This window comes from Thermobia domestica, chromosome 11 (assembly GCF_964235325.1).
Source record: "Thermobia domestica chromosome 11, izTheDome1.hap1.1, whole genome shotgun sequence".
NCBI lineage: Eukaryota > Metazoa > Arthropoda > Insecta > Zygentoma > Lepismatidae > Thermobia > Thermobia domestica.
Window position 1 is genome coordinate 22,626,169 of NC_137464.1, and position 18,831 is coordinate 22,644,999.

General features: G+C 37.2%; 1 protein-coding gene across 1 annotated transcript in view; it reads left to right on the forward strand.

Annotated features, from left to right (window-relative positions):
• LOC145665087 (uncharacterized) overlaps window positions 1–14,567 on the forward strand; it is a 35,238-nt gene extending 20,671 nt beyond the window's left edge. Inside the window, exons 6-8 of the mRNA XM_081732357.1 lie at window positions 3,499–3,596; window positions 9,653–9,786; window positions 14,545–14,567. Coding sequence (XP_081588483.1) covers window positions 3,499–3,596; window positions 9,653–9,786; window positions 14,545–14,567 — 255 coding nt within the window. The remainder of the gene's footprint in view (window positions 1–3,498; window positions 3,597–9,652; window positions 9,787–14,544) is intronic.
• Window positions 14,568–18,831: the final 4,264 nt, after the last annotated feature.

An 18,831-nucleotide genomic window follows, 5' to 3' on the forward strand; every position in this document is an offset into this window, starting at 1 on the left:
GTAAAGCGGACACCTCCCGTAACGGACATATTTTGTAATCCCCAAACACTGTAATAGGAAAAAGCATATTGGCAAACCTCTCTAAAGCGGACACTCTCTAGTACGGACACGGACAGTCTTTTCTGTCTTTTATAGGTATTATTTACGTCCGTATTACGGACACTTTCTCTAGAAACAAGTTAAAAAGTTCAGTAAAAATACATTTTTAGTAATTCATACATGTGTCACCAAGGGAGCATTATGACAGCACTTTGCCTTCTCAACTGTCTGCTTGCAATCCAGACGAAGCGCCTCTGTTTAACAACACTCTCATGTCTTTTGCTTGCATCCCACTCCCACTCAAGTTGTTTTAGACACAAAAGTGATTGATAATTGCCCGCTGTTTGGAATGATATGTTATTCTACTGCCCTGCTGGAATCTCTAACCAAGCAAAAGACAAGTTTGGTATTTTTTGCTCGCGGGCATGCATATTGTCCCAAAAAAGACACTATTGGACTGTAATTAACCACAAATTAAAGCGACATACTGAAAACGTAGTAAAGGGATAAGTACAAAGTGCAGAGAACTATGACATCTTATTTCTATGTTATTCCTTGAACATAGAGTATTGGATGGCGGAGGATAGTGCGGGTACAGTAACATTTTGGCAACATTCGTAAATATATGATTCATGCCAAAAATATTTGTTTCGAATTCCATATTACCTTGTTTACTCATTTACGTAAGAAAATATTGAAACCTCCCTAAGGCGGACATCTCTCTATAGCGGACAATTTTTTATTCCCCACGGCTGTCCGCTTTAGAGAGGTTTTACTGTGTATTCGTCTCCTTTTGCCATATTTCCGATAACGGAAAGTAAAGAGCGTTTAAAGGATTCTCTCAAGAGGTTGATTTGTATGGAGTATAGTACCATCCCGGTATTCGGGGCATAGTTTCAAAAAAGCAAATACTTTTGTATTTTGCTCACTACCTAGGATCATATAAGATGTACTTTTAGAACAGAAGTTGGAAGCATAAAGAAATTACTTAGAATTTCAGAAAATATTGCTCGTGCCAGAAACTTAATTTAAATTATTGATTCAGTTGGTTTCCAGGAAGCAGACAACTTGTAGACATCTATGGTAGCGAGGTAAAACATCTACCGTATTTCCCAGTAGTAGTTCCTTATACCAAGAGAGAGAAAAAAAAGTTGCATTAAACGTTGATTGAATTCGCCTTCTTTAAAAGTTATAAGCTACTTAAAAATGAACATATAAATAAAATAATTGAAATGTCTTTGCCAGAATACTATGGAACCTAGCTTAAGCGGTTTGAGTAATTTTACATGAATTTGTAAATTTCAAATTTTATCTAAATATTCGTGTTTGCGAAGTACCGTAGCTATACAACACGTTTTCTAAGATAGTCTGGTATCAGAAGATTTTTCTTTTTTTTAAATGACACTACTCTAGGTTGTTACTCATTTAAAACCTACATGCTAAACGTAAATTTACAATTGTTAACTAAGTGTTGCAAACTAAGGACGCTGTAGTATTACAAACATCCAAATTTTAGTGACCTTAATAACAGTAATAACGCAGTTGAGACGGATGGAGTAATGCATATCTTAAGTGGGTATCTAGTACAGGGTGATTCAAAAAAACGGGAAATTGTGAGAATTAAATAATTTCATAAAAAAAATTTAAAGAAAATATTTTCTCAGTTAATAATAAAAATAATGCCATTTTAGAATACATAGAGTACAATTTATTTTTTTTAAGATGACATCTTGCAGGTGAGTTCCTTCTCTACGCAAACATTCCTGCAGTCTCTTCTTTACATTGTTCATGATTTGACGTAATATCTCAACTGAAATTTCAACAATTGCTTCTCGGATTTTGGCTTTCAATTCTTCCATTGTAACAGGACGACTAAGGAACACTTTACTTTTAGGATGACCCCACAGGACATCTTATGACATCATCTCGAACAGCTTCGATATTGTCTGGTATACGAACGGTTCGCACGCGGCCTGAAGGTTTCTTTTTCGTTGCCGAACTAGTTTGCTCAGAATTACATATAAATTTTTTAGTCGCATGTGCTGATGAAACACGATCGTGGCGTCCTAAATTAAAATGGCGGCGGAATTCTCTACGTGCCCTCTGCACACTGTCATTATTCTTGTAAAACACTTTGATCGCGAAAGCACATTGCGCACCACTCCAAGCATTCATGATAACTAAGTGGCAGGGTGTCGTTGATAGGCTGGCGTACATTATTCATTATTACCAAACATCCACTGTTGCCAACAGAACTTTGAAAATTTCCCGTTTCTTTGAATCACCCTGTATTATGATTATGAAATGATGGATTTAGAAAGAATAGGAACAAAATTACAAGGGATTGAAAGTTTGACGTTTTTCAAAAGCCTTTATTTCGAAAAAAATACTTAGATAAGTACTTCGTCTAATTGCAGATATATATATTTCAATAGAAATTAAGATCATAATGCCAGTTATAGAAATTTGATGTTTCAAACCGTTCTAGATATATGACAAACAATGGTAAAGTTAGAAATACTGCTTAAAGTTATGTAATTCCAAGAACTTGTAATTACAGCTACCAAAAAAAAAAAAAAAAAAAAAAGCAACATCGGTTTTAAAAAGTTTTCACAAACGCGCTATTTCAAGCAAGTTAGCAATTTTTGCCGTTTTTTCTATCCCAGGAACGGTTTGAGACCAAGTTGCACTGTGGCCGTTCAAGCTTTGTTATTTACGTTCCATGTTTCCGCTTACCTGCGAATTCACAACGTTCTTTACTTCTTAATGCCTGCTTTCCAATTGGCTGGTATATGACGTCATAGCAAATATCTGAAGAAACCAAAAGAAGTAAGTTTGAGAATGGATGACAGGGTAGTGAAAGTAGGTTATCTGAAAGATCATCGACTCCGCTGCCGAAGTTGCTTGCTACCACTAGTGCAACAATACGCAAGTTGCTGTGCCTACTCCTGTTATTGGCGGCTCAGTGGTAATGTTCTCACTTCTTTGCGAGGGACCCCTATTCGGTGTCAGGCTATTTGAGTTTATGGTGGACAACATTGTGTCCGTCAGTGTGCTCGGGATTCTCCCTTTTCCTCCCACATCCTCATTCCACTTTTTTTTCTTAATTGACATTTATTAATCATACGTCTTCTTCGGCCTAAAGAACATAACCGATGGACAGAAAAGATCTTTTTTCCTTTTCCTGTTTCTTGTGTTTACTGAGAATGGAGTAAGCGGACTACTACGTCATAGAACATGAGTTAGAAATGATTATTCTAATACTATTAATTTTGTATTCCGATTCGATACTTCATTTTGTCACATTTTTCCTAAGTAACGTAAGTTCATTTAGGTTATGTGGGAGTACATATTTTGAGATGTGTATTTGTGTTCGTATTTCAAATGAACTTTTGCATACGAGATAGCTTATCTCCATATCCAGATTAGATTAAATTAATTTTTTTTTCTTTTTTTAAGAATCCAAGAGGAAATCAGAGGCAGAAAGCTATTGCGGAGTGGACTCTGGAAATTGATGTGGAGAAGGAAACTCTGCATGTAGTAGGGTACCTGAAAAGGTTTGTATACTTTTTCCCACATGAGGTATCTACTACGATTGTAGGATTTGTTTTATTTTTTCTCTTCTTCCTTTGACAATTTGGCTGACATAATTCGTGATTATTCTTTCACAATGAAATCTCCTTTAACGGACACCTCCAGAATATGGAGAGGTTTTTTGACTACAATATATATATATATATACGCGAGGTGTGTTCAAAAAGTATCGAACCCTTTGGTTGGCACTCCTTCAAAGTATTCTTCTTGGTGATGCAGATACTTCTCCCAGCCCTCCCATCATTGTTAGAAACACTTTTGAAACACAGTTTTAGGAATGGTAAGCAACCGTGCCGTCGTATTCCGCATGATGCCTTCTCTTGACTCAAATCGGGTCCCTTTTAGTGGCATTTTCAGCTTGGGAAATAATCAAAAGTCACACAGAGCTATGTGGGGTGAGTAGGGAGTCTGACGACACACATGAGTGTTGCCTTTGGGGATGAAAGCCTGAATCAAATGTAGCGGACACTCTCCTCATGCCCAAATTCTCGTTCAAAATTAAATGTACCGATCCGATTGAATGAGTTCCGCTTCGGTATCGCCAGGCTTTTGGGAAAATTTGATGCAGTATTGCTGCTCGAAGTTTTTCTAGCATTTTACAAAAAACAAATCCGACGACCGCGCACTACACGTCTTTATTCGTTAGCCGACTGCTTGCCACTGACGCTTTCTGTGGGCGAGAAAAAAATCAAGACTGTGCACGAGTGTCTTCTCTACATCCATACTGAAGAAAATCTCCCGCGCTTCATTGGTTTACGCGGGAAAGAAAAATAAAGTTCGATACTTTTTGAATACACCTCGTATATATAAATTCGGAACAAAACCCTGCCTTTTACCTAGAGAGACAGCTCCCCCCCCCCCAACGTTTTAGTAACTTCTTCATAACCGACAGAAATTATTATTAGTTCATACATGTTTAGCACAGAAAATTCCTTGGCAATTTGGAAATAAATCTGCGATACAGTATAGTAGACAGAAAATTCTTTCCTCATTATATATCTTTGTTGCAAGTCAGTGATCTGGTGAACCAATACATAAAACAATTGAGTGTTGAATATGAAAGTCTTTTTTTCTGTATTTACAATAAATTGCTTTGTAGAGGGAATCTTGTAAAACTTTCAAAACAAAGGTAAAGAGCCAGTCGCAAGTTCTAGAAGTCTATTTGAAACTTACTTTCTGACGAATTCACTTCTGTTTGCCATGGAGTTTGTATCTTCTTCTGCAAGGTAAAGAAACAAACGTCGTTTGAAATAAAATAACGACTAGGAACAAATATTTCTCCTTTCACCGTATTTCGGATCCTCAGTAATTCGAATATTGAGTACAATACTTCGATATTAGCCTATATTTGCATTATTGTTAGTATAGGAGGTAGATAAAAGGGCCGCGGTGGATCAGTAGTAGAGCGTTCACCTCTAATGCGTGGAGTCCCTGGTTCGATCCCAGCTCTCGCCAAGTGGATTTTGTGGTGGACAAACACCGTGTGCGTGGGTTTTGTCAGGGCTCTTCCGTTTGCTCCTACTTTCTTCAATCCACCATTACGTTCATTTCTCATCACCACCGTCTCCTTTAGACTAGCCGGCGTAACCGTGGGACATAAAACTGAAAGATTTCATGTCATTTACGAGGTAGATAAAGCAACATAAAATATTGCGTTGGTTGATGGAAATGAATGAGAGCCCGGCAGTATATTGTCAGAGATCTTCCAAGCGTGCATAGAAGTAAGACGTTGCATAGCGTTACTGTAGTCTTGAATGGGGTCTCGTCCCTAGCATGAAGCAGACGAGTGAAACCACAGAACAGAGCTATGGGTGCAAATCTAACCTTTTTATAATTCTTTAGCCGCTGTTATTTTTTATTTTTAAAGAAGTGAATAATTAAATTTTGTACTTCATGTCCTATGCAATACCTTTTAGGCTAAAGGTGGCCCCGCATAGCCTAATCGCTAACGCTCTCGCCTTCGGTGCGAACGGTCCCGGGTTCGATTCCCGGTGGGGGCACTCGGTCGAAAAAGTGTAAAACGCTTTTTCAGGCCATCCATTCTGAATGAGGTTTTCCTGCGTCTTCCTCATTCACACCAGGCAAATGCCGGGGTGGTATCTAACTTACAGGTCCCAGGCCGCTTCCTTCCTTCCCCAATCCTTTGTTCCTTCCCTTTCTCCGGATAGTGTGCTCGCCGAGGTACGTCATCCCTCAAACGTGAAGGGCTAAATGGCCTCAGATGCTGAAAGCCCAGAAATCTAATTCCTAACCCTCACCTAACCTTTTAGGCTAAAGGGGACGCATGGTTAATAAAAGTGAATAATAGTGAAATAAGTGGTGGAATGATAATATGGGAGGAAACGGTCGTCCCCCAGAAAATTCACGAACCCAATGTCCATAATTACTTTTAATCTTATTTAGATTCTTTGTAGAAAAAAATGCTTTTACGAGGAGCAGAAGTTACGGTCTGATTTGAATTTATTAACAAGACCATACGATTTTTCGTGAATGAGGCTATACTTTCCAGCATATAGCTCTTGGTACAAAAAAAAAAAAAAAAAGTCAAATCTAGTTTAGTTACAATGTGTATAAAGTTTGGTAACACTTCTTTTCAGTTCCAAATCGCGGGAACAATCTATTGTAGGGGAAACAATTAGCATTGTCGCCTCGAGTTGTTGTAGTTTTGTTATATTGTACCCATTATTTATGATATTTTAGTAGAGATCCAGGGGCCCCAAGCTGAAATCCCGACAACAACTAACCTGAAAGATTTTTTAACTAGCTTTTTTTCAGTCTCGTCTGGCAAAAATTAGAATAGTACCTTAATATATAAGCCACTTCCAAAAATTCCTTTGTTTCTCGTAAAATTAATGTTTCCAGTATGGAAGGTCTTCTTGCTGCGCCTGGAAACTGCAAGTAAGTAAGTAAAATATCACAACATGTCGGTGTTTTTGCTGTGAAAATGTCTTTAATTAGATATTGAGATTAAGGTCTTCGCTTTTTTTGGTGATTTAAAGACAATGAAGATCAAAAATGTAGAAACTGAGCCAAGTTGTATCTACAAAAATATAGCTAATAATGGTTTCCGAATCTTCTCTTGTAGACCAGAAATTTAGGTGTGCACTTTAAGACGTAATTGTTTCGCATCCAAATTTATACTCTACAAGAAAGATCTTGAAAACAATTACTAGTTCATATAATTAGCGCTCTGTAGATAGTATCTGGCTTACTTTATGCCTTTTTGATATTCTTCGTTGTCATTTAAGTTATTCACTACGGAGGTGTTTAGCAAAGAGCCTTTACCTATACAGGGTGTTTCAAAACAACCTTACACCAAAATAATACAAAAAGTATAGACCAAGCTGGGTGCACAAGTGCTTCCTTTCGGTGTTATAGGCTACCGAAAATAAGAAAATATGAATTTTAAAGGTCCATAGCTCCAATCTATGGGACCTACCGTAGTCGGGTCAAGACTTCGCTTAGGAACTAGTATATGTCCTATCAAAATATCCATGTTTCAGAATCCTGTGGTACTTCCGCAACAATTTTTGTAGAGGTAGTTTGAATTTGGTGAATAAAGTGTGTCCACAAAAACACTCCTCGATTTTATTTGGTTATAAAACGAAAACCTTGGGGAATATTGTGTTCAGTTTTTGGGTAGACGTGTAACAACTCATAAAATTTCATGTGATGTATGTTCATTACAGGCACTCAATGTGTGCCCCACATCTCACATGGCAAATATCTAGGTTATAATCGAGCTCATTCCATACTCTGAAAAGCATATCTGGCGTGATTGTGTTTACAGCTTCTGTGATTCTGTCCCAGAATTTCCATGGGTAGGGGAGGTACGCATACTATATCTTCGATATACCCCCACAAGAAATAATCACAAACAGTGAGGTCCGTGGTCATTGAATCCAGCTCGACCAATCTATCTGTTTGGCAGGACCTCATTGAGAAATTACGAACATTACGATGCCAGTGCGGTGATGCTCCATCTTGTTGAAGAAAGTAGTCACCTACCTCAGTAAGTTGAGGCATCAACCAGTTCCGTAACATATCCAAGTAACTGTCGCCGGACACAGTTTTACCTTCAAAGAAAAAAGGACCATAAACTCCTTGTTTTGATATGGCACCCAACACGTTACACTTAGGAGAATTACGTTGTATCTCCAGTATGCCGTGGGGATTCTCTGCTCCCGTATCGCACATTGTGTCTGTTTACCTTACCATGCAGGTAGAAGGTTGCTTCATCACTAAAAATGATCTTCGACAGAAGATTGTCATCATTTTCCAGTAACTGCTGAAGATCCGAACAGAACTGCAATCGCCTTGGATGGTGTTCAGGTTTTAACTTCTGCACTAATTTATATGGATGAAAGTGCAAGCGTTTTCGTAACACCGTGCTAATCGTGCTTTTTAGGATTTGTAGTTCTCTATTCGCCCTGCGCATTGACTTTTTAGGGCTCCGGAGAAAGGTTTCCCTCACACGATCAACAACATGCAGTGGGACTTTTGGTCGGCCAGAGTGCCCTTTCCACTTGTATCAGATGCACCCTTCTTCGATTAAATCCTTGTACTACTACAAAATTGACTTGTTCAGAGATGATTTCGTATCAAATTTGTGCCTGAACTCACGTTGAACAGACACAACACTCTTCGTTGTGTGGGATCTTAACACACCAATTGGAGAGCACCATCTTGAATTTACTGCCCTCCAGCGGAAAAATGAGTAAATGTTACAACCTGTAGGGAAGAAACAGATATTTTGAGATACTACGTCTTCTGACACCTTACTTACAAACATATTGCAAAAAGTTTTCATTGTACAATCAGTTCAAATCAGGGACTGTTTTTGTGGACACGCGGTACTTCAAATTATATGCCCGTAGCCAAAAACCCTCTATAAAAATTCTACCTTAGGATTCTCAAACACGTATTTTTAGATAGCGCACATATTAGTTCCTAAGTGAAGTCTTGACCCGACTATGGTAGGTCCCGTAGTATTAAAGCTATGGACCTTTAAAGTTCATTGTTTCATGTTTACGACAGCCCATAACTCCAAAAGGAAGCATTTGTGCACCCAAGTTGGTCTGTCCTTTTTGTCTTATCTTGGTGTTAGGAATCACCTCCCAAACTTTGTCGGTGTTGTTTTGAAACACCCTATATATAAAATGCTCTCTGTCAACTTAATCAGGGTCATTAACTGTGCTGTTGAATTGCTTACATGCATGTGAATTCCTTCCTATTCCTTGTAGTCTTTAATAGGTGCTTCACTTACTTAAGGGTTGGGAAGTATTTACAGGTGTTTCCGGACCTTAAAGGCAGAGGGGGAGTAAGTCATTTTTATTAAATTTTCAGGAGAGACAGAAAACAGTGATTTACTTCATTTTGCCTTTAAGTGCCTTTGGACTTATATCCAATTTTATTGTTGCTATTTGATAAAGTATTCGTAATACAACTACAAGCTTTCTAAGAATAAGAGATATCAGAACACGCGTTTCAAATCTGGCAATAACTCATTTTCAGAAAAAAATGACTTACTCCCCTCTGCCTTTAAGGTCCGGATTTATAAGTGGCACCAAGATGGAGACAGCACAGAGGATTAATGTCTTCTCCGAAACGTTTTTAAACATATATTCTCTTACGTCAGAACACAGCGGTTAAGCGTTTATCTTTTACGCTTCTGTAGAAAGTAGATGCAACTTATAAATACATGTAAATACTATCCTACGTTCGAAAAAATAAAACACGTCACTTACATTTTTTTTAAATCAGTCTTTTTTTCTTCTACTTCAACTGTTTTATGATTTTGCACCTTGGTCTTTATGTTTGTGGTTCTAAAATAACTTGTTCACCCAGATGGGAATAATATTAAATTAGATGCAGTTTCCATGATTACCTTGAGAGCAAAAAACATTTCTTTTTTAATTTTATTTGTTGTTTTCACTTTAGCATGTCAGTAGAGTGCAAAGTAATTAATTTGTTTCTTTTTTCTTTTATTTTTATTTATTTATTTATTTATTTATTTTAGTAGGAGTCGTATTTTACGTAGAACAGAGTTAAAGAGAAGTTCAGCTGTGGTCGATCGATATCACAACTTCAAGATTCTAACAGTTTCCAATTCTGTGTACCTTTTGATTGATAAGTTACACGATCCTACGCAAAGTAAGTGAAGAATTGTATTTTTGCCGTAGCCTGCATTAAGATCATTCATATCATCATAATTCTAAATATTCTGCCCTCATCGGGAAATCATTTGTTGCAATTTTTTTAAGAAATATCTATGCAATAAATACTATCCTTCTAACCTAGGCTGACTAGAATTAGGAAGAAAAAAAAAGTGACAATCTCCAAACTAGCATAATTTGACAATCTACGTATAGTCATAAAATTTGCGCAACATTTCGTACGTTGATGCTCCTGCGATATTTAAGGTTTTACTTCATAAAAAATATTTGTACCGGGTTCCCCAGAAGTAGTGACTCACTTGTTAGGTGTAGTAGGTTACGCTTTACGATTGATGATGTTTGTTTGTTTCTTCTTTTGTTTGTGTTGTGGTGTAATAGTGTTTTTTTCTTTGCAATTGACAACACTACAAAATGGCGGCTCTCCTGATATTGGAGAAACGTGTCCAATGCGTTCGCCTATTTTCTGAGAAACACAACGTTACGGAAGTCCAGGGACGAATGAAGGAGCTGTACTGTGATCTGTCGTCCTGAAAATCCAAATGATATGATTGAACATGATCACTAGATTCGTGGTGTGATGGTTTGGGGTGGGATAACGCTTAACAGTGTGCTGGGGCCGTTTTTTTCTTGATGGTCCGATGACTGGAGAGACGAACTTACTGGAGGAGTCTGTGACACCTATGTTGCAGAAGAGAGATGATTTTGACACTTGTTGTGGCAGCAAGATGGTGCTTCACCACACTTTGCCCGGATTGTCTGTGAGACTTTTTGAACAGTACCTTCCCCGGGCGGTTGATTGGTCGTCGGGGAACAGTGCAGTGGCCGCCACGGTCACCAGACCTCACCCCTCGCGACTTATTTCTAAGGGAACATTTGAAGGACAACGTATATGCAAGACCCATAAACAATGTTCCGAAACACGTCACGATCACTTTAAACTGACCCATTCGAACTGTTGAATGCTTTGGATGTCGTAACTACTTACGACTGCAACCAGAACACTTCAAACTGTAACTTGTTGATAGAAACCACAATAGCTGTCTACAGCTGAAACACCACTTTCAGAACTCCACCGCACTAATGCCATCTGCTGTTCAACGAGGATGTCACCACTTCAACTGTACAATAAACGAATGAAGGATCCTATATTGGTCCTTTAACCATTAAATTACATGTTCTAAAACTCCGAAATTAGGACTGCAACATCAACTTTGCATTTTTCGAGCGTGAGTCTAATAATTTGAACTCGTCTGTAGTAACAAGCTGAAAATTGGTACAGGTGCTGGGAATGATGTTCTAAACAACACACTAAAAGCCCTGAAATACCACCTGACCTTCGCCCACCATATTGGAAAATGGCCTCTGGAAATGTCAAATGAACAGTATTCAGATAAAATAGCAATATCTTCGCTATTGTTGAGCATAAAGAGATAAATTTAGGGTCGTTTTATTGAACATAGATAACACAATATTTTTTTATAGAGAAACAATTTTTCATAAAACGCACACTTTTAGAAATATTTAGCTCTAAATTCTAAAATTTCGAAAACTACCGTCAAATTGATTTAAAATTTTATTGAACTTAGGAAGTAATTATTAACAAGTTGAAATTTTACATAGATGTTGGCAAAGATTATCTAAATGATATACTAAAATCCCACAACTTCTTCGTTCGCCATATTGGAAAATGTCCGAAATAATTGAAAGATGAACTTTTTAAAAGTGAAATACAAAGTCTGGATCGGGCTAAATATTTGAGAAACTGTAAATGCAATCGATTCGAAGTCAATTGGAATCAATATTGGGGGGAGGGGCAAACATTATGACTTGGTTAAGTTTGTTGTTCGTCATCTTGGAATTAACTTGTTTATTTTAAATGGCAACATAGTCGTATGATATATTAAACAACATCCTCGTTCAAAGAGAAACCCAAGGGTAAGGCTATTTTTTCAAAATCTGCAACAGTTTTGAAGTTGTGAATAGATTTGGGATATGTTATGTGTGAAATGCTGTGAAATGTGTTGTGCGAAGATTCAAATTGAAGGATAAAGTGAAAAACAAGCATTGTAACATCTCACATTACGTATTCTTTAATGACCAGGAAAAGGGAGAGATAACACACGTAAGACAAATACAATCACATGGCACGTTCAACATGTCCACTATTCTGTTGTATGCACATTGTTAAGGGCATCACTCTGGATAATCCCCATGTAAAGGGCTCTCTCATGTTCAGAGCTGGATGGTCGTCGTTAAGTAGTTACGTAAAGTCACCACAAGGAAAATACTCTCAAATTTCCAGCACATGAGAGATGGGTGGAGGACATTCTGAGACTTGTAATACATTTATCTAATGAGATTAAAATATTAACAAGGTTATAATTAGGATTTATACGAATAGAAACTATGCAATTAAGCCAAAATGATTTTGTGAAAATTAATCAAAACTCTCTTTTTTTTTTTAAAATGAAATTAATATCCTCCTCCCACGTGAGTTCAAAGTTTATAGTCGCCTTGCCCCTTGGACGACTTTCTCTGGTATGGCCATTATAACACTTCCTCCTGCCATCTTGTTGCCAGAGAATCTTTACCATCAGATAAAATTTTAAATGAGGACTGGGAAAGAGTGTTCACAGCCTCTTCTGGACCCGGCCAAGCGGCACACCTGAAAGAGATTAGCAAACATGCAAATGTACTCACCTCTGCCTCCAGGATGGTTGTAAGCATCTAAAAGATCATAGCTCCAAGATCGGATTATCACAAGACAGATTTATTTCACTACTTCACTAGCACTATACACTTTTTGTACACAGACACAATTAATATAAAACTATATATATATGTAGAATCGATCGATTCAATGTAGGGATTTTAAATTTTCGGTAAAGTCCATTCTTTTTCTTTTTGTTTGTTTAGGGGAATATCTCTATAAGATTTGTCCTTTTTCTTTCACTCCTCACTATGAGTATTCCTCTTCTTTTTTTTTTTAATCTTATCCTTTCCAATTCTGGGATAGTCTTCTCATATCTTCTTCTGCTTCCGTTAGTGTTCCGACCGCTCTCCTGTCGATGGGTGGTGAATATGTCCTGTTCCTCCACAACAAGGCTTCTGACAAAGTCCTTCTTGCCTTGATTTAGGAATTTGGGGTTCTGGAACTTGGTCACCGAGATAGGCTTTATGAGAGAAGTAAAGAACTTTTGTGATCCATACGTTGTCTACTTCCCACTGTCTCTCAAGGAAACATTTTTCTGATGCAGGTCAATTGGGCATTAGTTTTTTTTTTTCACGATTCCACATTTTCTTTTTAGCGTAGCTAATAACTCCTAACATTATTTATTTATTTATAGATAATTATGTACGCATAGTTTCCACTGAACACTCACGACTTTGTTCGGTAGCACAGTTACTTGCACTATCACTCAACACAAATCCAAAAATTATTTCATACTTTTTTTTTTTTTTTTTTTTTTTAACTTCCACAAGTAATATCTCGCTTTGTTCAATTTCAGCGAGCCTTCACAACGATCTCAATTGATCTCTGGACCAGGGTCCATTAATTGTCCATGCCTGCATCACAACTTAACAATAAACTGATCACCGTTTCCGAAAGAAGAAAACACTATTGAAGTTGACGAACTTGCGGTTAACCACGAACTAACTGTCCTCTCCCTATGGTTCTCTATTTTTCTTCCGCCGGTTGTCTCTCAATAGTTGTAGACTCCCTCTACCTTCATTGTTTTTGGGGTTGTTGACCTGATCCCCTTTGTGATGTGCCACCCGCGTTGAGCCGGCGACATTTTGACAAATTTTGTAAATAATTAAAAATTTACTTATTGTCACTCTACTTTCTGTATCTATACGTACACTTAGAGTTTATCCACACACTCCCAATATGTCTTTTATACCAAACATTATTTTAATTACTTCAAATCATAGTTTTTTTTCAACTTGTTTATTTGTAGTATAGGGCGTGGATACCGTTAGGACAAGTAGAAGCAGAAACTTTTTGCCCCTGATGGGTGACGCCTCTGGTGGCCGAATTCAAAACTGCGCTCAGGTGGCGGGTTGAGAAAGAATTCGTCTGCACTATTGTTTACATTATCAAAATATGAATAAATTGAGATTAAATCTTTATATAGGACAAACAATAACCCTAAATACAACATGATACATAATGGTTTTACATATTTTTAAAAATTTGTGGAGCTGTCATCCTTTCAGATGCTAGATAAACAAAAAAAATCCGTCTTGATGGTGAGTTGTCTGCTAGCTCCCCCCTCCAGACATACCACTCGACACCCTCCAGGAGTGGCTGAGAAAAATCTTTTTGAGTGAATTGGAAGCATGTGGGAAACAAAATACGATGCAGGGTCGCGTAAAACATTGTTCTTAACTGGTATCGGAATTTCCAAGAACATTTTAATATTAAATATTACTTATTAATAATATACTCTTTAAATCTGGTACTCCTGACATAAATACTATGTTTTCTTTCTTTTTTTTCGGTCAGGCTCGCTTACCAGCCTAACGGTTTTCCTCAGAGGTGTGAAAATACAGGTCAAATTGGATTTTTCACACTTATTGTCACAAAAATTTAGCATTAAAGTGTGTACCCGCAGACAATAGAGTTGAGTTTGGAAGTAACAATAGTTGCTAGTCAATGCTTCTAACTTCATTTTATTTCTCCAATTTCTGTTCCTTATAGAATATACTTTATAAACCTGCTTCTTTTTAGACATGTCCCTTACTTTAGGTTAGCAACTATGTTAGCTCAAAGGTTATTGAACTCTTGGCTTCTCGAATTTTCCTGTTGTGTGATGCTAAAGTTGAAATTTTGTGAAGAGTGCTTCTTAGACAGAGATTTTTTTTTTAAGTAATACGTTTGAACTCTAATATGAATACCAGTTTTGAATAGAAATACTTCCATTTATACCTATTTATATCTGAATTAATCCTAATATAATTAAAATTACTACTTAATCTGGCTTTCAAATTAAATTAAATTATATATGTAAATTACTATATTTACATTTTGATATGCAAAACAGTTGGTGGGGCTGGCAGCTTACAATCCCCCCTTTACGGAATTTTAGGATTTTTTGTTGATAATATTCTATAATTCCGTACCTAGTCAATTTATTTTCTCTTTTGATACTATAATATACATATATGTATGTACCTATATCTACGATTCCTTTTTTTTTTTTAATGCTCTTACATGCACTTTAATATCACCTAAATAAACAACATTCAAATGTAGAAAAATTGCAAGGAAATGCCTTTACATAGTTCATTACCATCCTATAGATATTACTACGCTTAACTAGAAAGGCGAAGTGCTAGTTTTTTTTTTAAGTCATTCATTAACAAAAACTCACTTGCTCTATCCTAGGAACACAAATGTTACACTGTAACTTATTCAAGTATTGACACATTCAACAATTCTTAATAATATAGTGTTTATTTTTTTTTTAACTATACATATATTTGTCCTAATTTAATATGCTCACATAACTTCTTTGCAAACTTTACTCGAAATTTACTCATGCAATAGAAATACTACCAAGTTGAAATTACAAAAAGAATAAAATAAGAGTTTTATACATGTGAGGATCTATATGCGATAATATTATATTTTTCATAATTAACTTGCTATATTTACACTTTTTCCTGAGTAGTTTCCTGCTCTTCTACTCCCTTCTCTCCTTCGTCTGATTCTCGAAGATGATATTTCTTCAAAATTGAAAAGTATGATACAAGACATCTGAGTATTTGTTACCATGATTTTACTTCTTCACCCATTATTCTCTCCAGTGTGCATATAGAAGACGATAAACTAGCTTTTGTGCCGAAAGATTTTTGTACACTTAACAAAGGTTGACTATATTTGCTCCTCTTCTTGATCTTGACAGTAAACATGTTCCCTCGATTGAGCTCATTTCTAATGTGATTTTGAAATTTGGTGGGAAAAGCATACATTTTCGAACTAATAGGGCTGGAGTCGGTGACTTCTATTGTATGTTCATAATTCTTAATAGTACCGGGCCTTTCGTCAAACATATCTCGATGTTTCATTAATAAGTTTACTAACTCATTCTTCTGCCTAATGTCCAATTCTTCATACTGATTAACATGTTCCTTTATCTCGCTGGCTGTGGCTTTAGTTTCTACTTGAAGCCAGTCTGCAGGGGATAGAACTACATTCTCTAATTCGGTAGGGGTGGGGTACTTCCTCTTATCCACCCTATGCATGGGATTTTTTTTCCTAAACTCACACAATTCTACCTGACGAAAAGTGATGGGCACTTCCGGTCCACACCTACTTTCACCGTAACTTTTACTTAAATCCCCGCAATGAAGCATTTCTTCTAAGCTTCTCAACACTAAGTCTGTCTCACTAATCTCGATGTCTCGAAAATTAATTTGTACTTCGTGTGGCTTCTGAAGAGTTAGCAGACTCTTTGAATAATCTAAAATTGCGCCAGTTTCAGAAAAGAACTGAGAACCTAAAATTAAATCACGATTCAGCCCGCGTACTATAATACCCACTGTATTAAAGGTTTTCCCACTAATGACAATTTGTAACATCGTCTGCCCCTGGACTTCTGCAACCCGTTTTCCAAATGCAGAGGTAACCTTCATATTACTTACTCTTAAAAAAGCTGGTGTGGGGTGAGACGATTTCACCGTTTCCCACAATTCCACGCTCAAAGCAGAAATGGAACTGCCAGAATCGAGTAACGCATTTACAGGACGTGCAAAAATACTTACTTGAATTTCTGGTAAGGTGATAATATTATTTTTCACTACAGGGTCATCTTTTGTTTCTAATAATTGATCAAAAATTGCATTAGCTTGTTGAAATTTTAGCTTGTCTAGAGGGACCCTTTTTCCATTCTTTAACATTAATATGAGTGTATCTGTATCTGGAAGGGTGTTGAAATGTTTTGTTTTTACAATGTTTTCACAAATATTACAATTTTCTATTTCCCTCTTTTCACGATATTCTACTACTTTGACCTGGGTTTCTTTCTCTTCTTCTTCTGCAGAATTACTATTACTACTATTATTACAAATTAGCACACACTGGGTAGAATTTGTCAGTGGAATACAAGATGCGGTACTCAAGATGTTTGTATCAGAACTTCCCTCAGTGTGTGCAACAAATCCTCATGGCACATGTGAGGTACGTTCTCTTGCATTTGTATTGTTTGCCTGAGTGTTACTATTTCTCTCCGCGGGTGAGGGGTCATTCAACTCTAGAACTTGAATCTGCTCATTGTCGTTGTAATCGTGGTGGTTGTTATTCCTTCTAAAACGATTCCCCCCTTGACCCATATAAACACCTCGCTGTGGCCTTGTACCCTGCCGCCTGTAGGTGTTGTTTTCATTATTGTTTTGGGGTGAATCACCGTTCCTGTTTCGTGAACGGTTCCCAGGGCCATTTCCCATATTTGTATTTGAGTTGCGTCTCGCATTCCTTCTATTGTTCCGAGGATATGGGTCTTGTGTGTTATTTCCCGTTCTTCCTCCCCGTCTCACTGCATTTGAATGTCTTTGCTCACGTGAGACTTCCATCACATTGATGCTTCTTCTTTGTGGGAAATTTTCTGGTGCTCGGTTCGTGGCCTGAATTTCTTTTACGAGCTCCAATAGATTAGCTATTGATTGAGGTTTAGAGGCAATAATTATTCGATAGGCCCATAACGGAAGCTGGCGTGGGATCACTTTAAGCAAAGTTTCTTCGTCTAATGGAGGTGAAAGAATCGAGTTTTGGTGTAAAATTTCTAGTAAATATTCACACATGCTCTTGTGTAATTTTACATCATACCGACTGGTAAGGATATTAGCACGCAGGGTTGCCAGTCGTTCTCGACTCAAGTAATTGGACCTAAATGCTTCAACAAACTCCGAGTAGGAAGAAATTTTTGGTTTCATTACCTTATACCAATGACTAGCGGACCCCTTCAATGTTCTGGGAATGAAAAATAAGCGTGATTCGTTACTTACACCTGTCAGTTCAAAATAATTATCTAGGTCAGTCAAAAAGTTGAATGTTTGTGATTCATCTTCCATTCCATTGTACACTGGTAAATTCAGATCTCGGTGAATGAAAGAATTCATAGCAGACGTTAACTGAGCCATTTGGCTATCAGGCCGTGTGATCTGTGAAGCGGGTTGCGGACTCACAGGCGGAGGAAAAGCGTCATGAGGAGCAGTGGGTGTACACGAAGAAATTTCTTGGATTACTGGTAATTGTAATTCTCCGGTCTGTCTATTCTCTTGATTGTTTACTACGCCTATTTTCGTATTTATCATTTCCTCTGTTTCTTTTCTTAATGTTTCCTTTAAACGTTTCATGGAATCGTCTAACTCATGCATTTCTCTCCTAACTTCCTCTCTTAATCCAGCCTGTTCTACAACTACTTCCTGTATTCTTTCTGCTACCTCTACCCTTGTTTGGTCTACCTGACCCTGTATATTTTCTTGTTTCTCTTCTAAACTTACTAATTTGACACTAAGATCCGTTCTAGTCTGTTCGATTAAATCTTCGGTCGCCTCTAATTTCTGGTTCATATCTCCTAACGATTGGTTCAATTGTCTGACAGTGGTTTCTAAATTTTCTTGCAATTCTTGTTTTGAATTTTCTAAAGCCTCACCTAGTCTATTTTCAAGAGCTCTCTGCGCATTCTCTAAATCTTTACGCGTGCTTTGAATTTCTAAATTAGCTTTATCAATTTTACTAGACAGTAATTCTTGAGATTTTAGCATCCGCGCTTCAAATTCTTTACACAAGAAATTCTGCATCTCTGTCTGTGCATGTACCATCCGGGTCTCAAATTCCTTTTGAGAGTTCTGCATTTCTTTAAAAAATGCTAACACCTGACTATATCCTCCATTTTGTTCATCTCCCGTTTTTGAAGTGGGATTACTCGGGTTACTCTCAATCTCTTGATTATTACCTCCCTTACTAACATTATTTTCTTGGTTATCCTCGCTATCTTCTAAACTTCCTTGTAAC